The 24,959-nt window shown below is 36.5% G+C and overlaps 5 protein-coding genes across 10 annotated transcripts; 2 read left to right on the forward strand and 3 right to left on the reverse strand.

Annotated features, from left to right (window-relative positions):
- Positions 1–5,597: 5,597 nt before the first annotated feature.
- On the reverse strand, positions 5,598–7,926 carry LOC111469046 (putative alpha-L-fucosidase 1). The gene is made up of 3 exons (XM_023114269.1): positions 7,270–7,926; positions 6,943–7,182; positions 5,598–6,367 (listed from the first exon to the last, which is right to left on the reverse strand). Exons 1-3 carry the CDS (start codon positions 7,818–7,820, stop codon positions 5,677–5,679), a joined length of 1,482 nt encoding a protein of 493 aa, XP_022970037.1. The 5' UTR covers positions 7,821–7,926; the 3' UTR covers positions 5,598–5,676.
- Positions 7,927–11,290: 3,364 nt separating this feature from the next.
- On the forward strand, positions 11,291–11,968 carry LOC111469109. The gene has a single exon (XM_023114352.1). It carries the CDS (start codon positions 11,505–11,507, stop codon positions 11,706–11,708), a length of 204 nt encoding a protein of 67 aa, XP_022970120.1. The 5' UTR covers positions 11,291–11,504; the 3' UTR covers positions 11,709–11,968.
- A 3,266-nt stretch (positions 11,969–15,234) lies between these two features.
- Positions 15,235–16,848, forward strand: LOC111469096 (heavy metal-associated isoprenylated plant protein 30-like). Of its 2 annotated transcripts, none has more exons than XM_023114336.1 (3): positions 15,235–15,624; positions 16,228–16,303; positions 16,360–16,848. In XM_023114336.1, exons 1-3 carry the CDS (start codon positions 15,481–15,483, stop codon positions 16,701–16,703), a joined length of 564 nt encoding a protein of 187 aa, XP_022970104.1. In that variant the 5' UTR covers positions 15,235–15,480; the 3' UTR covers positions 16,704–16,848. The 2 variants fall into 2 exon arrangements, with proteins under 2 accessions (XP_022970104.1, XP_022970105.1); XM_023114337.1 differs by having other exon boundaries at positions 15,246–15,624; positions 16,381–16,848.
- Positions 16,849–17,575: 727 nt separating this feature from the next.
- LOC111469084 (E3 ubiquitin-protein ligase MARCH2-like) lies at positions 17,576–20,680 on the reverse strand. Of its 4 annotated transcripts, none has more exons than XM_023114321.1 (7): positions 20,490–20,680; positions 19,769–20,091; positions 19,139–19,273; positions 18,998–19,044; positions 18,144–18,200; positions 17,943–18,057; positions 17,576–17,857 (listed from the first exon to the last, which is right to left on the reverse strand). In XM_023114321.1, the coding sequence occupies exons 2-7, from the start codon at positions 20,011–20,013 to the stop codon at positions 17,695–17,697; spliced, it is 762 nt and encodes a 253-aa protein (XP_022970089.1). In that variant the 5' UTR covers positions 20,014–20,091; positions 20,490–20,680; the 3' UTR covers positions 17,576–17,694. The 4 variants fall into 4 exon arrangements, with proteins under 4 accessions (XP_022970089.1, XP_022970088.1, XP_022970091.1 ...); XM_023114320.1 differs by having other exon boundaries at positions 17,943–18,060; positions 20,490–20,678; XM_023114323.1 differs by having other exon boundaries at positions 19,002–19,044; positions 20,490–20,677.
- A 426-nt stretch (positions 20,681–21,106) lies between these two features.
- LOC111469063 (WAT1-related protein At4g01440-like) lies at positions 21,107–23,528 on the reverse strand. Of its 2 annotated transcripts, none has more exons than XM_023114294.1 (6): positions 23,130–23,528; positions 22,960–23,022; positions 22,758–22,874; positions 22,059–22,455; positions 21,780–21,931; positions 21,107–21,183 (listed from the first exon to the last, which is right to left on the reverse strand). In XM_023114294.1, the coding sequence occupies exons 1-6, from the start codon at positions 23,324–23,326 to the stop codon at positions 21,174–21,176; spliced, it is 936 nt and encodes a 311-aa protein (XP_022970062.1). In that variant the 5' UTR covers positions 23,327–23,528; the 3' UTR covers positions 21,107–21,173. The 2 variants fall into 2 exon arrangements, with proteins under 2 accessions (XP_022970062.1, XP_022970061.1); XM_023114293.1 differs by lacking the exon at positions 21,107–21,183 and adding an exon at positions 21,192–21,595 and having other exon boundaries at positions 23,130–23,526.
- Positions 23,529–24,959: the final 1,431 nt, after the last annotated feature.

Below are 24,959 nucleotides of genomic sequence, written 5' to 3' on the forward strand. Positions count from 1 at the left end.
GTTCTTCTCGCTGCTCCCATCCACATGCCCTGCACTTTTTCAGTCCGTTTCTTCCTTCCTCTTTTCTTTTGAGTTACGAGAAATGGTTCATTGAAGTTTTTAGGACTATCGTCTTTGCTAGTAAATGGATCAAAATAGATCATAAAGAGGGACGAGTTGATTCTGTCTTTATCTTCTTCGTTTTCCTCATTTAGTCAAGCACTTACGATCTTTCTGGATTCGTAAGATGAATACTCAAAAGTCCAATTTATAGTTCGATTTATAGCAAACCAGTAATTTTCGGCCACAAGGATATCATAAACAGTCTCCCCATCCATTATTTGAGTTCCAATGCAACGATGGTCGAAATTCATTTGAAATATTCAAAGCCCCTTCTTGCTTATTTTGCATGAAATGCCATCATTTTGGGGTTATTCAATGGTTGTTTCAATTATCAATTTCTATGCAATTTGAAGTTGGGAATTGATTTGGTATTATTATGTTTGTAGTTGGGATTAGTGCTTCAGCTTTATGTTCATTATGGTGGGAATTTATTGCCTTACTCTAAATCAACCTTCTTCCATTTTAATGTGTATCTTCTTCTTCATTTCTAGCCATAAGAGTTGCTTCTTTTTCGGTACTTATCTTCTTCTACGTTCAATTTCTTTTTGATCTTCTAACGGTTACACAAATTAATTACATTTTTAGTCTCGTGATTTTAAGTATCATATTATTGTAATTCCTGTATTTATGATGTCCCACGTTGGTTGGGGAGAAGAACAAATCATCATTATATAAATAGTGTGGAAACCTTCCTGTAACAGACGTGTTTTAAAGCCTTGAGGGGAGCCCAAAAGGGGAAAGACTAAAAAGGAAATATCTGCCGACACAATCGCACTTTTAAAGGCAGCGGACTAGCGATTGTGCGGCACTCACTTTCCAACGACAAGTGACCTAAGTCAATTTGTTCTTGCGTCGCCTACGGCCAAGCAACGTATGATCGAGCCTCTAGCCTCGGTTTTGAAAGAAGGTTTAGAAAACGAGGATAGAGAGAGATTTTAGAAAGAGAGATTTTTGAAAGAGACCTTATATAAAGCAAGCAAGAGAGAGATAACAACGACTTAGCATATATAACCTTGGGTAGGGAGAAGTTGACGGGATCTAGATCGCTCTTAATTTATGTCTATCGTTAATTTTTCAATTTTAAAAATTTTAAAAATTTATAAATTGACTTATATCTAATAAATCAATTAATTTTTTTAAAAAATCAAATTTATCAAGGAGTTTATAAATAATAAATTAAAAATTAAAAGTACATCAACTGAAGTTTTAATTTAATCTAAAAATTTATTATGATTTTGCTAACATTGAATTCATGAAAAAAAAATTCTCTTAGAGCCAAAAATAAAAATCATATATTAAACATATTATGAGTCAATTATAATATTCGATCTAATCTATACATCTTTACATAATCGAATTTGATTCTCCATTTAACTTCGCGGCAAGAACATTCAATCTTGGCGTTTAAATTTGTTCTCTTTCTCTAAGAAATTGTACTTTTCATTCTTAATTATTAAAAAAAAAAATGAGTAATATTGGTTCGTGTGAAGTAGTATAATAATCTTTTTCATTTTGGTTTGGGTGTCATTTTTATTAATCTCTCGACATTACAGGAATATATTCACATCGACATTACCATTTGTCACAATCGCACTTTTTTGACCGGGGACTTTTATGATTATAGGACGCTCACTTTCAACACCTAGTGAGTCAAGCCAATTTAAATTTGTATCACCTACGTCCCGGCAACGTATGCTCAAGTTTCTAACCCGATTTTCATAAAGGAGTTTGAAAGCAAATGTATAACACTATGAGCATATTATTTTTTGGGTTGGAGAATCTGACAACTTAGCACGTACAAGAACACAAGGCAAAATCAACAGCCCATTTTGTGATGTATACTTGGACAAAACTTTTGTAGCAAAAAGGAAGAGATAAATTATGATTGTCCCAAACACCATATCTGTGTCAGCTTTGAGGGCAAAATCATTGCTTTTGCCGACTCAACAAAAGCCACACAGTTTCTTTCAAAAGTTGGATATTAAGTTGTAAAAATCTTTCTGAACTACTAGAAATTTCGGGTTGGTGACTCAATCAACCAGAATAAAAGAGCCCACATAACCAACTATAGTCCACCTCTATTTTTAAGTTGGGTTGTAATGGTAGGTTGGTGGGGTTGACTCCAAAAAAATGTCTCCCTTGTCCCTGATTTCACTCAGTCAACTCGGTCTCTTTCATTGAATTTGATTCTGCTTTCAAGACTCTTGAAATGAAAGAAAGATATGTCCTCCCCTATTTGATTTTGAGGGCCATTTTTTAGGTAATTACATACGCTGGATGAGAAGAAGATCAAGTTCATTCACCTATCGGTCTCATTGCTTCGCTCCTTCACCTATCAGCAAGTGAATGACTGATCCTTTTGCGCCAGTATTGTTGCGAGACTGGTACTTGGCGGCTCACAAGCAACATATAAACTGACGGTTGCCCATCACCTGCTCTCTTTTTCAAGCCCTTTCTATTCTCTTTCTAGTATGGTTCCCCTATAATCACACTGAACGCCGAGCTTCGGAGAGCTTCTCTCTCCCCAGCCCACAGCATAGTGTGAAATCAGGATCCTTTCATCGAGCACCATTTTCTTTTATCTCTCAAGGTGTTCTAACTCTATTTATTGGATCAAGTCATAACCTACGCCTGAGACTAGTATACTACTATGGAGAGACTAAGCTCTATTTCAGAGATTGGACTCTCTTCCCCTACCCTACTATTAAGTAAGGACCCTACTATTAAGAAGCTCTTCCCGAGCCAGGTTTCCTGGATCCACGTGTTTCTAGTTGGGTCTAAATGGATTAATGAAGAAGGAGGCAGGCAGCAATATAAAGAAAGAAGCCTGGCGACACACACCTCTTTTTAACCAACTAAAGCCGGATCCACTACACGGCTAGAATTAGAGAAAGATTGAGAAAGAAACCCCAAACTTACAAATTAATCCGAATTAAATTGAGTAGTCTAGATTGCTCGGGTCTTTTGGATCAATTGAATACCCGTAATTATACCAAATTCCTTTTATCATTGTTGGGTTCCATTTTATAATTTATGTTTACCATTTTTCAATTTCATCCCAAAAATTTTAATTAGCAATTTCTGGTATCATTAAAACTTTTTAATTACAAAATTTAAAATTATAGTGTAGATATTTGAAGAGGGGATAAAATTAAAAGGTTTACAATATTATATTCAAGGCAATAATTGAAACTGCTTTTGTACAAACCTTTTAAAGTATGGTACGGACCATTATTAATTGAATGGAACAAAGAAAATAGAGAGGAATCAAACTAGAAACTTAAATTTAAATTCGGAAAAGAAATTAAATTTTATGTTTTGTAATTGTTCTACCTGGCAACAACTGTTTTTTTAGTTTAGCAATCATTAATGTTTCAGATAATTGGTGTCTTATTCCATCATCTTGTATCGCCGTCAGCCTCATAGTTTTAAAACCATCTACTAGGAAGAGTTTTCGCGTTTTTCACATGAAGGAATATTTCATTCACCTCTCTAACCGATGTGGGATTTCACAATTCATCCACCCCTTGGGAGCCAGCGTTCTCGCTGGCACACTGCTCAGTGTTCGGCTCTGATACCATTTGTAACATTCCAAATCTACTACTAGTAGATATTGTCTACTTTGGTCTGTTACATATTGCCGTTAAAGTCAAGATTTTAAAACATGTCTACTAAAGAAAGGTTTCGTTCTCCTCTCTAATTGATGTGAGATCTCATCATTTTTTAACTTTTATATTATCAAAATCATTCTCATTCGAATATGGTGTCAGTTTATTCATATACCTCTCTTTTACTCGAAGGTGATACGTTTGAACAAGAAAGCAAACCCTATTCTTCTTCTTCATCATCTGTCTGAAATAAAGAATAAAGAAAGATGAAGACAATTAAATAGCACACAAAGGAAAGAAAGAAAGAAAGATAGCCACAAAGTTCTGAACGAAATTAATGAGAGCACACAGATGAATAAAAGCAATAACAAACCACTGACATATGGTAACTGGGGGTTCTTCATTTTTGGAGTAATGTAAGCAGTGTTGAAAACGAAAGACAATGCAGAAACCAAAATGGGGCGAAAGCCAGATGGTTTGATGGTAGCATGGATGGACCACCACTCACAGGGTATCATTCTGTTTAATCTATAAACTACGGCCGCCTCATCCACAAATCTAGGACACCCAACACAACAACAAACAACACGCCAACAACACGCCAACACGCCAACACGCCAACCATTGAGTGACAAATACAGAAAAGAGTAACCAAAAATGGTGTTGGTTTTAGTTGAAATGAAGTGAGACTATATTGGCATCTCTAGACAAAAAGAGAGGCAAAAAGAGAGTAAAAGAAGGAGACATTGCATTTAACAATGACACTGCGAAGCGTGGCAGCCGATCCCATATACATTCATTCATTCATTCACTCATACATACACAAAAGCTTCACACGACAGCGACCCATCATCTTCCATCACCAACCAAACCACAAAACCCTAATTCCACCAAAGATCAAATTTTTTAATTTACTTTATGTATAATGTCTGCGTTTTGTTTAAAGCTGAGAGCACCAAACTTCTGTTCTGACCCATTTCAAAAAGAGGGGTTATTAATAAATGCATCACAGGCTCACGTTTTGGTGTTCTTCATTTCTAGGGTTTGGACCATTTTTTAATCCTATGCTCTATCTTCTTCATAACATTAAATCTTCAGCTATTCAATTTTCATACTTCTCAATACAAAACTTGCTTTCTATAAATTCTCTTTTGAACGGGTTGGTTGAGGATTGTTGAGAGAGGAGCCCCACATTGAATAATTAAAGAGAAGATCATGGATTTATAAGTAAGGAATACTATCTCCATTGGTAAGAGGCCTTCTCGGAAAACAAAAAACAAAGTCAGGAGCAATTATGCTCAAAGTGGACAATATCATACCATTGTAGAGAGTTTCAGTTTCTAACATATTATCAAAGTCATGTCATTAACTTAGTCATGTCAATAGATGAAATTGAGTCTCGATTAAGGGAAGGTTGTTCAAGGAATCCATAGTCTCTCTCCCTTGAGATGAGATTTGTTGGAGAAACAGATATCATTGCGAAATGTCGTGGTTTCCAACCCCTTCTTAATACATGTAACAGGGAATTCAAACTGAATTTTCTGAGTAGAATTCGTAGGGATTGAGTTCCTCACGAAGATTTTTTCCATATATATATATATATATGAAAGTGGAGCGAGACAAAGTGGCAATAGAGCTGAATCGAGGTTAGGGACAAAGTGGCAATAGAGCTGAATCGAGGTTAGGGATGGGGATGGATAATGTAATCTCTCCCCAGTCCATTCCCATTCCTAGTTAAAACAGGGATTTCCTTCCCGGTTCAAAACGAGTCTCGAATAGGAATCTCTAATTAAAATATCCACTTTACAAAAATTACTTTTATCAAAAAATTATCTGCACATATTAATTTTTTTACCGTTTTTCTATTTATTAAAATGAAAAACTATATTAACCACACTCTAAGGTAATAATTTTTATTTGTTTAGGTAATCTTAATCACTGAGCAAAAAGGCCACCATCCCTTAAGTCACAACCCAGTTGGGTGCCAAAAAGGGTCCAAATGGAGACCCAAAGAAGAGATCAAAGGGACAGCCCTAAACTCAGTGATCCTAACCCTCACAACATAACCAGAAACCACCCCAGTTTTAATCCGATGCAGCCGCTTATACCCAACGCTGCTCTCATCCACAATCTTCTTTCCATCCAAATAAATCTCATGCCGTCTGATCCTCTGACCAAGTCCTATGGCTTCTTGGATCCTTATCACATTGAATCTCAGCGCTTGATTCTGCTGACTTCTGATCTCAATCCAATGCTCACGGCCAGCATCAGCATCAGCTTCCACGGGTGCCCAATAAGTCCATAAGTGGTCACTGTCCAACACATTTTCAGGCCCAAACCCTCCCTCTTTGCCTCCCCTTTGGCTACTGGCTTTGACTGAGCAATTGTGAGCCAAGTTAGTGGTGAAAATTGTGTCAATGGCTGCCTTGAATTGCTTGAGGGTGTCGGCGTCTTCTTGGGCTATTAGACCTGTGGAATTGGGAGGCACATTGACGAGAAGAACACAGTTTCTTCCCACTGAGTTATAGTATATGTTTAGGAGTTCATTTAAGCTTTTTGGGGACTCTGATTTGTGCCAAAACCATCCCTTTCTTATGGATACATCACATTCTGGTGGTACCCAATGTGTCCCTTTTGGGTCACCTTTGTTTAGGTACCTGCAATTTTCAATTTGTGAATCTTTCCACTTTGAAGCTTTTCTCAAAGTTTTAAAATGTGTATGCTAGAGAGAGGTTAAATGTTTCTTTCCGTCTCCAATTGATATTGGATCTCACATCCCACCATTTTAGGGGTACAACATCCACTCCGCCCAATACTGACGTGGGATTGGGCCGATCTCACAATTCACCCCTGAGAGGCCAGCTCGGAAGAGGTTGAATGTTTCATTTCCTCTCCAATTGATGTGTCATCTCACAATCCACTTTCTTAGGGGTCAGCATCCTCACTCGCACACCGTCCGGTGCATATGTGGGATCTCAATTCACCCCTTAGGGGCTAGCATACTCGCTGGCACACCGTCCGACCGATGCTGATGTGAGATCTCACAATCCACCTTTTTAGAGATCCTACCCGATGTATGGCTATGATAATACTATTTGTAATAGCTAAATCAAATATATTGTCCTCTTTTGACTTTTTCAGACTTTCCCTCAAAGTTTTAAAAGGCATCTATACAGGTTTTCACACCCTTTGACCTTCTCCAACCAACATGATATCTTATAAAAACACTTACTCGGAAATGCCTTCTGCTCCTATGGCAAGCAAAGTTCGGTTGATCGTTGACCAGCACGGCATCCCTGCAAACCCTTTCTCGTTTCCAACCCATCGGATGTCCGGTCCAGCATCGGAAAATATGTTGATGGAGCTCTGCAACTCCTTCACCATTGCAAACCAGTCCGAGAAGTAATATGACATGTTTGGAGCATTCTGACCTTTGGCTCCATCAAACCAAATCTCCCTCACATTCCCATATCTAAAATAACATTCAAAATCAAGAGGTTAGATAAAGCACAAATTTTTATGATTCGATTTGATAATAGTTAAATTGGGTTAATCTCACTTTTGGAGAAGCTCTTGTAACTGGGCCAAGTAGTACTCATTATAAGGCAAATCATGGCTATATCTCCGATCATGTCGATCCCACGGTGATAAATACAGCCCGACATCGACGCCGTGGGCGGTGGCGGCGCTGACGAACTCCTTAACGACGTCTCCTCGGCCGTCCTTCCAAGGGCTGCGGACGACGGAGTGGGTGGTGTATTTGGAAGGCCAAAGGCAGAAGCCGTCGTGGTGCTTGGCGGTGAGAATCATGAGGGAAATTCCGGCAGCGGCGGCAGTGGCGGCCCATTGGGCGGGGTTGAGAGAAGTGGGATTGAAGAGGGCGGGGGACTCAGCGCCAGTGCCCCATTCGGAGTCGGTGAAAGTGTTGGGTCCAAAGTGGAGGAACATGATGACTTCTCTCTGTTGCCATTTCAATTGGGAGAAGGAAGGGAGTGGGAGGATTGGCAATGGCGGCGGTGTTGAAACCTCGAGCTTGGGAGAAGAGAAATGGAGGATATGGAGAAATGTGAGGAAGAAGATGGAGGAAAAAAGGTGACCCTTTTCTGCCATGGACGGTCTCGTGAAGTTGTTTGTGTGTGTGTGTGTTCTTTAAGCAGAGGAATGTGACAGAATTGATGAGAGTGGGAAATTGAGGTAGTGGGTAGTGGGGAAAGATTCTTTTGCATATATGAACAATTGTATCACAATGATTAATAAGTTGTTTCACTCTAAATTCAAGAATTGTGACACAAAATGCAACCACCCAACTAGCCTTTAGAATTTAGATTCGGATTGACGGACGCATATAGCCATATTATTTACTCATTCATAATAGAATTGATTTAAGCAAAACACGCTCAACTAAAAACTTCAATAATTGAGCTATTAGATGAACGACTTTCAATTGTTTTAATTATTTTTTAGAACCACTCAAGAACCAAGTGAAAAGGGTTGTGCGAATGTGATTGGAATTTGGAGGTAGTGGTTGAGAATGGTGGTTCTGTGTTGGGGGATGTGCAGCCAGTCACGGGGGGTTTGGAATGTGGTTCGCTCGTGAAGGATCCCACAAAATTTCAAATTCAGTCCTTTTAATTTTACTTTTTATTTATTTATTTATTTACTAAAAATAACCACTTGTTTTGATTCTCTTAATCAATGATTGTAGTGCATTTGAATGGTCATGATTTTAAGAACCCCACAACCAATTTTCATTACAGGTTTGAATTCCCATAATCATATTTGAAATAAACTTTAAAAAATAGTTTAAAAATTCCGATTGGTATTTTTTTATTAAATTAATCCGACCCACTAAAAAATAGGATTAAAACTCTAACTAATTAACAATATTTAAAGTTTGTGTAACAAATGTTAGTGGTTTGTTGCAATTTGTAAATGTTTCATATTTGAAGTGTATGAAATTTTATGTGAGATCCACCTCGCTTGGTTGCAGAATACGAAACATTTTTTACAATAATGTAAAATTTTTTCTTAATAGATGCATTTTAAAATTGTGAGATTGATAGTGATGCGTAACGGCCCAAAGTTGATGATAACTTTTTTTTATTATTATTTATAACTATTTATCTCAACTCGAACTACCTATTGATAATGAAATGTGTCGATATTCATTTATAAACCTGATCTATCTATATCGATGTGGACCATATTCATAATATTCATAGTTCATATCTTCATTTCTAATACAGCTAGAACTTTGTTATATCAACGATTCCTTCGCTAAACAACAAATCTCTTTACTATAGCCCCACACTGTTTATAAGACAAATATGCACTACTAATTTCAATATCTTATCCTAATTTCCTTCCTTTAGGACCTTTATCACGTCATATACTGTTGGTAAATCCGTGAATAAATGTTGTTTTTTTTGTATTTTTATGTTCTTTTAAACTTTAAAAATCATATAATATAATAAAATTTTAAACTTTTAATTGTGCGTGTATCTGTAAATTTTAAAGTATATTAAAGACAAATTTGATTCCAAATTAAAAATTTATATTAGATATCTTTTAATCGTATGGATGTAAAACTTTTTTAAAAAAATATGATTATTAAATTCTTTGACACAAAGTTCAAAATATTTAAAATTTGGAGTTTGGACCAAAAAAAATTGACTGAAGGTCACGTTTTTATCATGTTTTCTACATAAATGAAAAGAAAAAATATTGAACTTTATTATTTTCTTAAAAAAAATGTGATATAGAAATAAATAATTTGGTAGGATTGCAAGTATTAAAATGTAATATTCAAGTAAAATAATGATACATAAAGATAATATTTGAACATGAAAATGGTTAATATTTTGTTTTAAAAATACTATTCAATTTTATAAAAGGATCAAAATTATCTTTGAATTTTATAAATTTTTATTAATACTTTTAAACGTTTTTTTTTAAAAAAATTAAAAAATATCTCTACTTTTTACTACAAATTTTTAAAAATACTCTTGATCATTTTATAAATTTTTATTAATACTTTTAAACGTTTTTTTAAAAATAAATTCAAAAATATCTCTATCTTTACTAAGTTTTAAAAAATACTCATAAACTTTCAAAAACATCATTAAAAAATTTAGAGATAATATATGAGATATCAATAAATATTTTCGTTTATATATTTATGATAAGAATTTTTTAAATTTAAAAATATATATATATATATATATATATATATATATATATATATATATATATATATATATATATTAATGCTAATTTAAAAATCTTATGTGTATTTTTTAGTTTTATAAAAAAATAATATTAATAAAAAAATTTAAAATTCAAAGATATTTTCGAAAATATTTTTTAAATTTTTATTAAAATTTAAGAATATGTCTATTTCTAAATATATATATATATATATAGCTTTTTATAGCTTTTTAAGTAAAAGAAAATTTCAGTATATGGTCTATTACAAGTAGAAAAAAAGAGTTGAATTTTTTAATTCAAAAAGTTGGTAGCCAATCATTTTCTTCTTATCCCCTTTAATATTTAACTACTTAGGTACTTTCCACGTATTTTTTAAAGTTTGAAAAATAACTAGGTAAAAGCTTATATATTCCGTAGTGTTATCCTATATTATTATTAAATACTAATAAATTGTATTTAAGCCAATAATAATATTTGTTCATAAAATGAATATATGAGGATCTGTTATTAAAAAAAAATAAAGCTAATCGAATTTTATTTCTTTTCATTTTTCTTAACATTTTTGTATTTCTATTTTATTTAGATATTACAAAAATGTTATCGGAGGTTAAAATATTAATAAAATTATATATTTATTTATTAAAAAAGATCGTTGACCGATCGACCGTATTCACGTATGGCTAGTGAATGCGCTTTTTTCTTTTTTTTTTTTACTTAAATTATTTTATTTATTTCTATATATGATACTACAAAAATGAAATTGAAAATAAAGGGAAAAAAATAAAAGCAAAGTAGATAAGGATGGGGAGCGCCCATGGTTTTTTATTATTTATTTATTTATTTCCTTTCCTTTTTGACTTCAGATGGCAAATGTACTTTATAATATGCCATTATTATAAAAATAAATAAATAAATAAAAAGAAGAATCCAGATTCATGGAACTCCATGTGGTAGAAATCATTGTCGCCCACGTGGCTAGGCAACCCCGCACACCGATTACACAATACGCTGCCGCCGTGGCATTGGCGACCCCTTATTTCTTTCATAATCACAAGGCACACTATCTTTTTTTTTTTTTTTTTTTTTTTTTTTTTTTTTTTTTTTTTTTTTTTTTTTTNTTTTTTTTTTTTTTTTTTTTTTTTTTTTTTTTTTTTTTTTAATATCTAATAAACACAAAATTGAAATTTCTTATATTTATTAATCATAAAAATTAAAATAATTTGTATTAAAATTATCAAAATTAAAAGTAAAAATTGAAATATATATTTAAAAAAAATAAAAAAATTGGGGAAAATAAATATGAACATATGAACTAGTTGGATTTTTCAATTAAAACAATACTTAGTGCTGATCCTGACTTGAACGTTGAAACGGGTCATTTACCGGATCATCAGAAACCGGCCGCTGTTTTCGTCGTCTATAAATAATCTGAAAAAAATGCCGCAGCTTCAGCATTATCAAAATCAAAATCAGCTCTCTAGAAACAGGGAAAGCGAGACGCCAATAAGAAAACAAGGCGACGATTCATCATTTCAATTGCTTTTGCAGATTGATTAGAGCAATTAGAGCCCTAATTTGACGCCGGAGATGATGCTCGTGTCGGTACTAGCGGAGATTCTGGAGGAGTACACGGTGTTGCTTACGGAGGTGCTCCGGCAGCTCTTCCATTCCGCGCCATTTCCTCGCCGAGTCCGATTTCTCATCCTTCACAATCTTCCTTTCGCCAACAACTCCTCCTCCTCCTCCTCTGCCCTAATTCACTCCAATCGACCCAGCGGCGCAGTGGCTTAGGCGATTTTTGTAATTATCTTCTCACACTTGTATTGTATGTTAAATCATAGCACGATTTTCTTCACTTCTTCTTCTTCTTCTGGTTAGATCTGTGCATATGCTTCGTTTATCGATCTCTGGATTGTTCTTCGAATGTGAGATTATGCCGGTTTCGTTCTTTTTAATCTTCTTGGTTCGCGATATCATTTACAATACAGTGTGTTTTGGCGGCTCTTTTGTGGAACCGATTTTCCGATGGTGCAGAATTGGATTGGAGGCAATGGTGTTCTGAGATTTTGGATCTCTGTTTTCCTCTGTCTGATTTGGTAAATGGATTGGGGACTGACGACTGAGCCATGACCACAGATTGATGCACGGATCTTGTTTCTTGAGAAGGGAAGAATGAACAGTTTTCAGTGCAAAATTAGTGTGAGAACTTTGAAGGTTGATGGTCTTATCTAGACAACTCCAGAACCTAGACCACTTTTGAATTATTACCAGCCATTTGCCATGAATTCTTGAAGCTTAAACTGTCAAGTTAAATACCTTCCAATAAATTTATCAACATGTATCAATTGATATCATAAGCTCTCATAATTTAATTCGTTAGAATGTCTCAACATTAAATAATAAAATAGAAGAACATGAATTTAATGAAAAGTTAAGCATTAATGAAAAGTGATTTAAACTTTAATTGATATTGTTCTTAGTTTTTGATTTTAATAGATAAATCTAGGTTTATAACATCTTTGTGAAATTTTAATTTATATCTATTGACTTCCTCAACTTTTGGTTTTATCCTAACAAGATAAATGATTTCTTCACACAGATTTACAATTTAAAAATTTTTAAGTTTCTCGTTGACTATTAAATATTTTTTAAAACTTTAAGAAAATAATAAAAATTCCCTCGTTGACTTTCCATAAACACTTCAAAATAATAAATGTTATTTCATCAGGACTGGGAAGCAAGTAGGTATGTGGTATGTGATTCTTTTGAGTAATTGTTTTGCATTGTTTGTGTCTAATAAGTTTGAGATAGCATTGTCTGAGGCTTCAACTGTTTGCAACGTCTACTAGAAAATGAATGATTCCTAGAGATGCTTACTAATTCTTTCAATATCTTAAGCGTATGCAGTATAGTCCATCCAGCGTATGGGGCATAGCCGATCCAGCGTGCGGGGCCCAGCAACTCAAGCGTGCGTGGCCTAGCCCGTCAAGCGTGTGAGGCCTAGCTGGCAAGCTGTCCCAGCCCATCCAACGTGAGAGTCCCAGCCCACTCCCAGCGTGTGCGGCCCAGCCCACGCCAAGAGGCCCGGCCCAGATCACTCCCAGCGTTCGCAGCCCAGCCCACTCCAACCGTGCGTGGCGCAGCCCATTCCCAGCGTGCACGACAAAGCCCACTCACTCCCAGCGTTCGCAGCCCAGCCCAGCCCTCTCCCAACTTGCACGGCTCGGCCAACTCTCTGAGTGGGCCGCTCAGCGCACTCCCCAAGTTCGCGGCCCAGACCACTCTCAACGTGCACGGCCCAGCCCACTCTCAGCGTGATCGGCCCAGACTAGCCCACTCCCAGCGTGCGCGGCCCAGACCAGTCCCTGCGTGCTCCGCCCAGCCCATCCAGCGCGTGTGGCCCAGACCATTCAGCGTGTCTGACCCTGCCCACTCCAACATGCGCCGCCCAGTCTATTCAGAGTGCGCCGTCCAGCCCATCCAGTGTGTATGGCCCAGCCCATCTAACGTGTGTGGCTAGCCCATCCGGCGAACGTTTGTCGCCCACTCGACGTGGCCTAGCCCACCCGAGCGTTTGTCGCCAGCCCACTTAAGAGTATGCGGCCTAGCCCACTCCAGCGTGTGTCTTCCAGCCCACCCGAATAGAAGAATTATAAAGTTCCATTCCAGACAAGAAAAAAAATGGGAATTATAATGTATTTATTATCTCTTATATCACAATTTATATATTTTTGCAATTTTTCTAATAATTCAGGGTCTTCCAACTTCGTATAAATAAATCCATTTCAACTAATACAGTAATTGTTTTTTGTTATTTTTTTAATTTCATGATTTAATTCTCAGATTTGAATGCAAAGATATTATTAAAACACAGAAAAGTGGATAAGAATATGAATATGAAGTGACTTTGTTTATACGGAGAACATGTGCCCATGCATTTCTTATTTCCATAAGCCACCAAAAGCTTCTTTTTCACTTGAAATTCCTTTCAAATAAAATATATGACTTTTGTTTTTAATTCGTGTGTTGATATGACAAAAGTGGATTACAAGATTAGGTTAAACGATTCTATCAATCACATTCAAATTAATTTAACTCGCCTCATCGCATTGTTGAACTCACATTACTCATGGACCAGGTACTAGACTCGCTAAACTCGTGAGAATATTGGACCAACTGCATACAATCCACTCTAGATAATTATTCATAATCCACCATGAATCTGTTAGGAACAACATACTTTCACAATGATATGATATTGTCCATTTGAAAACATTATAATACTTGTAAACGCATGAGACAAACGACCAAACAAAGAGACCGTGGTGTTTGATTGGAAGAGGAGAGATCGAGAGGGCAAGGAAGAGAGTGAAGCCAAGGCAAGTGATCCAAGGTGGTAATGGGTGAAGTCGTGGGTGAAATCGCGGTTCCTAAGATTGCATGCAGCTTCAACACATAGGTCTTTTTAAACCAACAAATCCCAACAATCTCTAACAAGGCTACCAGCTCAAGTTAGCTCTCTTGAGCCTTTCGATTAGGCTCGATAAACAAACAAATTTAAATTTTCAGTGTAACCGCTCAAGCCTATTACTACCGGATATTATCTTCTTTGGGCTTTCTCTTTCGAGTTTCCGCTTATAATTTTTAAAATGACTCTACTAGTGAGAGGTTTTCACACTCTTATAAAAATACTCCGTCCTCCTCTCCGACCAATGTGGTATCTCACAATCCACTCTCTTCGAGGATAGCATTCATTCCCTTTTCCAATCGACGTGGGAACCCCCAATCTACCACTCCCTTGGAGCCCAGCGTCCTTACTCTAGCACACTGGCTCATGTCCAGGCTCAGCCTCCTCGCTGACACATCACCCAGTGTCTGACTCTAATACCATTTGTAACAACCTAGACTCACCGTTAGCAGATATTGTTCTCTTTGAACTTTCCCTAAAAGTTTTTAAAACGCGTATTCTAGGGAGAAGTTTCCACACGCTTATAAAGAATGTTTCGTTCTCCTCCTCAACCGACGTAGGATCTCACAAAACCCCACAACAGGGTTCACTAACTTATAAAAATATTAAAAGAAAAGGGGCCCTAGCATGAATTTGATATTATTTCTCCATTATCACTACTCAGACAAACACAAGAGAGCAGCAAATGAAGAAAAGAAAAAGACAGACAAATGTTGATTCTGGTGGGGTGTTCCATAATTAATTATTGTCCTAAAAGTAGAACCAAAGAAAAGAAGATGTTTGGAATATATGTTAGTTGTTACCCTCAGCATCAAAGTTCATACCTTTTTGTGTCATAAAAGTTTCCCCTTTTCCCTTAACTCAGTTCACATCACAACATACAGACTCCATAACTTTCTCCCTTCTTCTCAAGGTCTTAAAACATGAATTAAGCCTTCCATCCTCTTCAAACCACTCATATATAAAGAAGAATAGATTTGGATTGAGATCTCAAGAGGATGCCTCTGACACACACGAATATGTTCAAAGGCTGGGGATTTCTTTGAGTTCTTATGCTCTCTCTCTCTTATATAACAAGTTTTTGTGTCTTCATAAATGGCTACCGTTCTCCGAAGAGCAACTTTTGGTTCTGTCATTTATTCGTATTTCCTACGTTGTTTTGGGAATTCCCATAATCATCACAAAAGCTTCAATCGTATCATCTTCAACATGCCAAAACCAAAACCCCTTTCCTTGCAGGTAATACTCTCAAAACCTATTCATTTACTATACTTTCTATGTATTTTCTCTCTTTTTTAGGAGAAATTTGATGAACTTACTCATTTTTTTGGGATGAAAACTGAAAAAAATTCAATCTTTATTTGATGGGGTTTTGAAATTCACCATCTTTTACATGTTTCTTGGCTTTTTTGTGTCAAAATATCATGTGGGTGTTCTTTCAACTTTGAAGAAACTCGATTTCAAAGGTGTAATTCGATAAGGGTTTTGAACAGTGAGATCTCACATTGGATGGAGAAAAGAAAAGAACTAAACATTATTTATAAGAGTGTAAAACCCTCCCTCTAACAGACGCATTTTAAAAATTTGAGAGAAGGCCCAAAGGAGAATAAAAAGATTTAGAAAAGGATTTCGATGTAAGTCGTTAATGGACGTGAGAATTTTGTAGATGTGAAAAGGAATTACAATTTGGTAGAACATGACTTTTTATTAATTCCTTGGCTTATGAGTTAACCCCTTGTAAAAGCTTCTTCTTTTCTAATCAGCAAAAGGAACAAAGGTATAATAATAATATCATAAGAGAATCTATTTCTATCCATTTGCTGAATGTTTTGCCTTTTACAGACTGTTGAGCTAAAAGTCAGGATGTGCTGCAGTGGTTGTGAACGAGTGGTTAAAGATGCGATCTACAAACTTAGAGGTACGAACAAAAAAAAAGTTCATCTTTTTGTAGGAAAATTCTAAAGACACTATTAGGGTTTGTGTTGTTTTGGGTAGGGGTTGACTCGGTCGAAGTGAATTTGGAGCTAGAGAAAGTGACGGTGATCGGGTATGTCGATCGGAACAAGGTGTTGAAGGTGGTTCGAAGGGCGGGGAAGAGGGCGGAGTTTTGGCCTTACCCAGAGCCACCGCTATACTTCACGTCAGCGACTGAATACTTCAAAGATACAACTCGTGAGTTTAAAGAGAGCTATAACTATTACAAGCATGGCTATAATGTCGGAGAGAAGCACGGAGCGATGCCAATGTCTCTTCGGGGCGATGACAAAGTGAGCAACATGTTCAATGATGACAATGTGGATGCTTGTCATGTCATGTAAATATAGGGTTGATGATCTTGTCTTGTTGATTCTAAGTCAGCTGCAGAGTGTGTGTAAAATGCAGTTTAATTGTTCCTTTCTATTCCCTTATATTTGTAAGCATGAGTTTATATTATAAGCAAGTTTGTGTGTTACCAAATTGGAAGGGGTTGCTCTCATTCTTCAAGAACACCACCGATGGACTCGTTATAGTAATTCGTTTTTCAACCTTTTATGAGATAGAGATGTCCATTTTATACGGGTGGACCCGTTCTAAATGGGTAAGAGACAATTTATGAGATAGGCAATTGAAATGTCCGTTTTTTAAATGGTAATTGGTGTCTAGAGATATCTATTTACCTATGGGAACTCGTCCTAAGAAAGGAATTCCCTCGGAAAATAAGAGTAGAAGTGGAAAACATTTTTTTTACCATTGGATAAATAGGGCTGGAGACGAGATTATATTCCCTTCCTCTGTAATAACATAAATATACTTTTCACACATTAATATATAAAAAGTACTAAATTAAAAAAACAATTGATTAATGTGGTAAATTTTTAAAATTTTTAAAAATTATGTGGTAGAATCTTATATATATATTTGTTTATAAAATATATTAATTTATTAGAAGTTTTTTTTTTACAACTTTCTTTTAATAAAAAATAAAAACTTTAAATCATTTTTTTCAAGAATAATAAATAGGTAAAAATTACTTGCGGGAACCCAATCCCCGTAAATTCTCCGCAGGGAATCCCCTCGTTCCCGTAAAAATAAATAAAGAATTTTATGGAGGATGGAGACGGAGAGGGCTTCTTCATCTCTGCCCCACCCGTGAACATCTCTATTAGTCTTCCAATATTAAACAAAATTAAAGCAGAAAATATCCGATATCTACCGAAAAACGTCAATTTGACTTACCAATTTATTATCAACACAATATCTTTAACTAATATGTGTTAGATTAAAAAAAGACAAAACTAAGATATATTTTGACATTATTTATTAATGGTTTTATTTTTCATATTGAAACAAACAGTCACAGACTATATAGCTGGAAAGTACCCAATGGTGACATTTGATTCCACCCTTTGCGATACTCTCGTTGAATTCCACTCCTGAACGAACTCCACAGCAAGTCGAAACACAGTTCCAAGTCCAAGCACCACAATAACTCCTGTTCTTCAACCTTTTCAATAACCATAAAAAGCACCACACGAAACTAGAAACAATAGCTCGATCGATGAAAATCGTCAACGTACCGATGATGATATTTACGGGCAACGCAGAAACACCGAGGGTGATGGATATAAGAATGTCCAGTAACAGACCCCCTATGAGGATGGTAAAAGCCAGCCAAAGTGGACTGAAGCAGTGCTGCTGCATAAAGAGTTACACGAACAAGGTTCGAGTTTTTTGACTACCCATGAAACAAGCATATCATTGAAAACCGAAAGTCTTACCCTTTGGGGTTCTTGATTTCTGTAGGTCGGATCGATCCTCCACATCCAGTAGTTGGTCTGTGCTTCACAAATATACAGAATAATCAAACTTCGGGTTATTCCAATACGATATCCATCCAGCAGGACATCGTAAGTTCAAAACGAATCAATAATTTGAATTTGTAACGCGACACGAGGTTATTTAAAAGTATTCACTATTCCACTTCATAAAAGGAATAATCAGAAGCAAAGATTACAGATGATAATGTCATGATAACTTTTTCATAATGTGGGAAAAGAAAGTACGGAATTGTAGCAAATGCAAAACTAAAACATGATGTTGATCATCTGTAATGGCCCAAGCCCACCGTTAGTAGATATTATTCTCTTTGAGCTTTCCCTTCCGGGCTTTCCATCAAGATTTTAAAACGCGTCTTCTAGGGAGAGATTTCCACACTTTTATAAAAAAAATTTCGTTCCCCTCTCCAACTAACGTGGGATCTCACAATCCACCCCTTGGGGGCCAGCGTCCGGTGTCTGGCTCTGATACTATTTGTAACAGTTCAAGTTCACTGCTAGTAGATATTGTCCGTTTTGGCCCATTACGTATCGTCGTCAGCCTCACGATTTTAAAACACGTCTACTAGGGAGAGGTTTCCACACCCTTATAAAGAATGTTTTGTTTTCCTCTCCAACCAATGTGGGATCTCACAATCTCTTTATGTGATGACGGGCGAGAAACTTATGAAAGATGCTTATACAAGATGTGTGAGACAAGAAGAAGCTTATAAGTTTTAGGATTAGGGATGATGAAGATGGAAAAGGCTAGAAATTGAAAACTAAGCATAATCATAGCAGCAAGAGCTATAGAATACCTACACCATGATGTGATTGTGGAGGTGCTACGTTCTCCGCTACGACCCTGAAAATCGTATCAAAATTACATTTCAAACTGCCCCTCAAACTATATGATTGTGTTAAGTGAATGAATATCATCCTCAAAACGAGCGACTTACTGGCATATCTCACATCTGTTAGATCCTTTAGTATGAAACCAAGTATCTATGCAAGTCCGATGAGCGTTTGCGAGACCACCTCGACAATGACATCCAAGTTCTATCAAGACTTCTTCCTTGTCTTGCTGACAAATTCTGAAATATAGTACAACATAGGTAAGATTGAAAACCAACAGCATTACAATGCCAAAACCCACAAGAAGATGTTAATCTTTTGTTCTTCCATGCAACAAATATGAGTGGAGATATTGTCTTCTTTGGACTTTCTCGTTCGGGCACGCGTTTACTAAGGAGAGGTTTTCATACCCTTATAAAGAACGTTTCGTTCTCCTCCCCAACCGATGTGGGATCTCACATTCAACCTCCGACCTAAGAGGGGGATTAAATGACTTAACTGTTGAACCTCGACCTAAAGCTATATATAGTGGTACTTTCACATAATATCAAACTCTCCTCTCGTGCAAAATCGTTCCCTCTCCATATTAATAGATCACATATTCGATTCACGGCTTCTTTCGATTTAGTGGTTACTTAACAAAACCCGCAGAAAGTATCAATGTTTGACAAGCAAACACGTGAACAAACAACTAGAAGAGCATTTTTCATGGAAGAGTAGCAACTCAAATGTACCTGCACTGCTCATCAGAGCTAGAAGTGGCAGACAACAGCTCCTTTTTAGGCAACAATGCCTCTTGAGAGCTAGTAGAAACAACAATTGTCAATGGAGGAGTAGGTGTATTAGCATCAGCATCACTGGTAGATAGCTCCAATGCTGATGATGGCTGAGCCACTCTCTGCTTCTCAAGGTCGAGTTCATTGTTCTGATGGGCGCTGGTATTGGCCTTTACATCATTTGAATGGCAATCATTCAACATATTGAAAGGTCATTCAAAGTTCAAACTCCACAAACTTGAATCAATTGAACAAAAGTCTTTGCCCAATTTTGTCTCACCCTAAATTGAACAGAGAATTTCTGCAACTCAGTGTTCGTCCCATAACACCAATTAAAGAACAAACGAACAAGAAAAACAAGGCCAACCCACCAAAATTCTCAGTCCAAACAAACAAATGATACACACAATACATTGTGAAGATCGCATTAGATGCCGCATTTGAAGTTAGAAATCAGAAACAAGCCACAAGCCACAAAACCCAATTTCAGAAATCAAAACCCACCAACAAAATCAAACCAAAATTTCATCTACCAGTCCAAACAAACAACCGAGAAACAAAAACCCATTGAAATAGCCGCATTACACACAGAAATCAGAAACAAAATCACGAACAAGGCTAACAGAGCAACAGGAAAAAGATCAAGAACAAAAGGGATTAGAATCAGAAGGGGTCGTACCTGGGGAGACTCAGATTTGACCGATTGAAGCAGTAGAGAGGGAGAGCTGAAATGAGGAAAAAGAAGAGAAAAAATTCCAACCCGAGATTTCTTTATTTAGGTGAGAATTGAAAAGGAATTGCGTCGTGAATACTGGCCGCTTAGGGAAAAATGGATTTAACGCTGAATGAACTGAAAAAAACAAACAGAGAAACAAACGGACAAAAGAAAATCCAATTTATTTACGCAAAAAGATGCGTAAATTATGAGATAATTACAAAAGGGTATTGCTTTAAAAATTCAGTCGCCAAATCTCACTACCATATTGAAAGAGACCCGCAACCACTGTCCACGGCGACCCTTTTCAATTGCTTTTCTCAAATTCAAAAAATAATAATAATCAAAGAGACAAATGAGAACTTTCTTGAATTATTCCCATGATATATACTCTTTTTTATTGTGTTCATGTTGGTTGGGGTACAAATTCTTATTCCTCCACTCATTTTAATTAAATTAATCTTATTTTATCATAATAATTTATTTATTTGTTCTCTTATTAAAATTTTTTTAAAAAAAAACCTATTTTATTATTTTTAGTCAATGAGTTAATACTAAAAGAAAAAAAAAAACATGGGTCACTTTTAAATAAGTAGTTTAACTATTAAGAAACGATCTTCGAGCTAGGTTTCTTGGATCCCCGTATTTCTAGTCGGACCTGAAAAATAACGGATTAAATAGGTTAAGTATGCATTTATAATAGTATATATTCTTAACTATTACAACGTTTGGTTTAGATTGACAACTCAAAATTAAAACCAAGTTCGATTCTTGATCTCGTTTTACCACTCTATTGGGTTTGCCCCTCTTGAATCAGCAACACTGCCAAAAAAAAAAAATTACAAAGAACAGAACCCCATGTCTCAAATCTTTGTGGTTTCATCTTCTTAATTGATTATGATTTCTAGGGCTCATCTTGTTGTGATTCCTTCATCATTTGATCTTGAGTAGTAATTGTTGCAGTAATTTCCTCTGCCACCACCACTTTTGAAGCACAGCTCTCCATCTCTTTCTTCTTTCCCCATAGTAAAATGTAGAGTCCAATTATCACAATGACTGACCCCAACAAGCTGTTTCCGTCCATATCGCGATGAAATCGAGAATCGTAATATCATAACATGATTGAGAGATGGTATAAAAGCTTACCACTTATTGTGGACGTGTTTTTAATCATTCAAAGTCAGATCTTATTGCGTGCAACATCAAAAGCAAAAAACTAAAATCATTTTCAAACTTGTTGTTGAGGTAAATTACCTTCCGAGATGGAGTGGCTCGTGCAAGATGGGAATGTCTAACATGGCTGCCATTATTTGAACCAATGGGCTGAACGCTGCTGTGAATACTGGACCTCTCTTCTTAACGCACCACGACATTCCCACGAAGCATATTCCTGATCCGATCATCCCCTGTGTCGATGAGAATGTAACTATAAGAAGTCTATAGGTTAAATTACAAGTTTAGTCTTTAAACGTCTTCAATTCCTTGCATGCATGCAAATTGTGGCTCTGATTTTGTTGGGTTTGTGAAACTTACCGTGTACAAAACTGTGAGAATTTGAATCTTTCCGGTGAGAGCCCAAGCGGAGAGCTTTGCACCGGTGGAGAGGCTCAAGACGGCGGATTGGACGGCGCCGAAGCCGGACATAATGGCAGTGCTCGAATACTGGTACGGATATCTCTTCCCGATGTTCGATTGTAACAGAAACCACGACGACCAGAGTAGAGTTCCAGCCACCAGGGCTATGCACCCTACCGTCCAACTCTCCGCCGTCTTAGTCTTCACCTTCCCACCGACGGCGTGTGCGGCGTACGAAGCGTTCACCAATGCCGGCCCCTTGTACGTCGTCAATAGCACAGCGCCGGAGATGCACACCATCGTCCCAATCACCTTCGCTTTCCCACTGCTACATTTCAACTTCACCGACTCCAACCTGACCGGAGAAATTTTTTTATTAGCTCAACTTGGTCGGCGCCATAAATTTTTTCAGATTCAAAAAAAAAAAAATATCAAGCTTAGGAGTTAAGGAAAAGACTGTGTTCTAGGTCCACTTTTAAAAAGCTGCCAAGTAAAAGCGTTTGAAGTACAGTCGAAATCGACTCATTTGCCACGAGTCGAAAATTAACGAACTCGGGACAAAGAGAATCGATTCGATTGTTTAAAGTTAAGCTTTCAAGAGTCAGTTTGAAATGACTTTCCAGTTTCTAAACGGGCTGGAGCTAAATGTTTAGATACCCAAATGGGAGAGCAAGAAGAAAAGTGACGACAGGGACTATGTTGACAAATGCACAGGCGAAAGTGGCAGAGGTATGTTGGATGCCGAGAAGAAAGCAGTATTGGGTGAGTGAAGCCCTGAAAGAAACAGAGAACAGAAATCAATGGACAAATGAACAGAAAAATAGGCCTAAAAAGAGAGATGATTGAGGTTTTAACTGACCCAACAATGGCACTGAAGAACAAGTAACAGAGGATTCGAACAGAGAGATTGGCTCTGCCGTCCCTATAAACCCAAAAAACAGAGTAAAACAGAGCAAAACAGAGCAAAAAGGATCATAAACCAGACGATACCCAGAAGCCAAAAAGAAATAACTGGTTGTGAGAGATTACTTCTCGGCGAAGTAGGCAATGGGAGCCAAGGAAATGGCAGCAATGGAGAGACGATAAGTGATGAGAACCAAATGGTTCATTCCATGATCAAGAACTGTCTCGAGCAGAATATTCACGATGGCGAAAGCAAAATCTATGGCTACCATCACCATCAAAGGCTTGCAATCCTTTAAACCCTTCATTCTAAATAAACCCATCACTCCAAAATCCCAACTTTTCCCTTCTTTTTTGGTTCTTCACAAATTTGCTCAAACTTAGAAAGCTTCACAAAAGAGCAGCTCTCTGTTCTTGCTCTGTTCTTGTTCTTGGTCTGTGGGAGAAATTAAATGGAGTGATCCCAAGGGAGAGGGGGGGCTGATAAGCCTGTAGAATAAGTGGGCACAAAGCAAGATTAAAATTCCTTTAAATCACATCAATGTCTTTAAGCAACCACAGCTTTCATATTTTTTATTACAAAAAATATAACTTTAATTGTCCAATTTATTCTCTCCTCCCTCTTCTCCCCTTTTCAACTAACAACAAATAAATAAATATGTGTTACCGAATAAATAAGAGGTACATAAATTAACTTATATCACGTCATAATGAAAATGTAACAGTTCAAGCCCACCGTTAGTCGATATTTTTCTCTTTAAATTTTTCCTTTCGAGTTTCCCTTCAAAGTTTTTAAAACGTGTTTGCTATGGGAGGTTTCCACACTCTTATAAAGAATGTTTCGTTCTCCTATCCAATCGATGTGAGATCTCACAATCCTTCCCCTCCCCTCAATCCCACAATTCATGCACTTCGAGGTCCAACGTCCTTGCTGGCACTTGTTCCCATCTCCAATCGATGTGGGATCTCACAATCCACCCACCTTTGGGGCCTTGCGTCCTCGCTGGTACACTAAACGTTTTTAAAATGTGTTTACTAAGGGGAGGTTTCCACACCCTTATAAAGAATACTTTGTTCTTTTCCCCAACTAACGGGGATCTCACAGAAAGTAATCGTAAGGATAGAATGACTAAGAAAGGCTTAAAAGAATAGAAAGTTACTACCTACACCAATAAGGTGCAGTTTTTTTTTCTGATGATTCAATCATATGAATTTTTCGAAGATACATATTAGAGAGGATAAAACATGCTAGAAGACTCAATTGATCTGTGGAGATAATCTTCACTCTTAGAAGAAATGAGTAAGTAACGTGATCATATCGTAGAAGATGTAGGACAATGTTGCGACCATCAAGTACCGAATCTAAATCTTGGACATGAGTCGTTACTAAAACTCTTTAATTTGTATTTTATTTTTGTTCGACAAAAGACGTAAAATGGAAGGCATATATACAAAGCTATATATTAGCCTTTTGTAAGGGGTGGTGGAGAAGAGAAGTTTAATATATTATTTGATCTCTATGGTGTTATACTCCCAGTGTACATTTAAACATATTTAAAATGGTGTATTTTCTTTTCCCATTTTTTTGTCCATTTTGTGTCATATCGCAACTTTTTTATTTTGTGGTCTAAATTTAAAGAGCTTTTTGATACTCTTTGCATGGAAGTCAATGAAGAAGAAGAAACTAAGAGGGAATTAGGGTTTGAATTAGGGTTTGAATTAGGGTTTTGAGTTCCAAGAAGAGAGCTTTATAAACACTTGCTTTTAAGAGGTGAGAAAGTGGGGATTTTTAGGGTTTAAACATGAAGAACAATACGTCAAATCTTAAAGGGTTTTTGTTGAAAAGAAAAAAAAAAAAACATGACAAGTGTAAAGCTAAAGCCAAAGTCTCTTGCACCATGTCTCCAACTTGTAAAGATATTGTTTTATTTTATGAATATTATTCAAATATTATTC

The sequence above is a fragment of the Cucurbita maxima genome, unplaced genomic scaffold, assembly GCF_002738345.1.
Source record: "Cucurbita maxima cultivar Rimu unplaced genomic scaffold, Cmax_1.0 Cma_Scf00038, whole genome shotgun sequence".
In the NCBI taxonomy this organism is placed as follows: Eukaryota; Viridiplantae; Streptophyta; class Magnoliopsida; order Cucurbitales; family Cucurbitaceae; genus Cucurbita; species Cucurbita maxima.

Coding starts and splice junctions, on each gene's coding strand:
- LOC111469046 (XM_023114269.1), bottom strand. CDS start 7,820: ATGGCAGAAAAGGGTCACCTTTTTTCCTCCATCTTCTTCCTCACATTT. Junction 7,183..7,269: donor TTACAAGAGCTTCTCCAAAA/GTGAGATTAACC, acceptor ATGTTATTTTAG/ATATGGGAATGTGAGGGAGA. Junction 6,368..6,942: donor GGAGCAGAAGGCATTTCCGA/GTAAGTGTTTTT, acceptor TGAAAATTGCAG/GTACCTAAACAAAGGTGACC.
- LOC111469109 (XM_023114352.1), top strand. CDS start 11,505: ATGATGCTCGTGTCGGTACTAGCGGAGATTCTGGAGGAGTACACGGTG.
- LOC111469096 (XM_023114336.1), top strand. CDS start 15,481: ATGGCTACCGTTCTCCGAAGAGCAACTTTTGGTTCTGTCATTTATTCG. Junction 15,625..16,227: donor CAAAACCCCTTTCCTTGCAG/GTAATACTCTCA, acceptor TGCCTTTTACAG/ACTGTTGAGCTAAAAGTCAG. Junction 16,304..16,359: donor TGCGATCTACAAACTTAGAG/GTACGAACAAAA, acceptor AGACACTATTAG/GGTTTGTGTTGTTTTGGGTA.
- LOC111469084 (XM_023114320.1), bottom strand. CDS start 20,013: ATGTTGAATGATTGCCATTCAAATGATGTAAAGGCCAATACCAGCGCC. Junction 18,201..18,997: donor ACAATCACATCATGGTGTAG/GTATTCTATAGC, acceptor TGTGAAGCACAG/ACCAACTACTGGATGTGGAG. Junction 18,061..18,143: donor GAAATCAAGAACCCCAAAGG/GTAAGACTTTCG, acceptor CTCTTTATGCAG/CAGCACTGCTTCAGTCCACT.
- LOC111469063 (XM_023114293.1), bottom strand. CDS start 23,326: ATGGGTTTATTTAGAATGAAGGGTTTAAAGGATTGCAAGCCTTTGATG. Junction 22,456..22,757: donor CTTCTTGCTCTCCCATTTGG/GTATCTAAACAT, acceptor TTCTCCGGTCAG/GTTGGAGTCGGTGAAGTTGA. Junction 21,596..21,779: donor GAGCCACTCCATCTCGGAAG/GTAATTTACCTC, acceptor GGACGGAAACAG/CTTGTTGGGGTCAGTCATTG.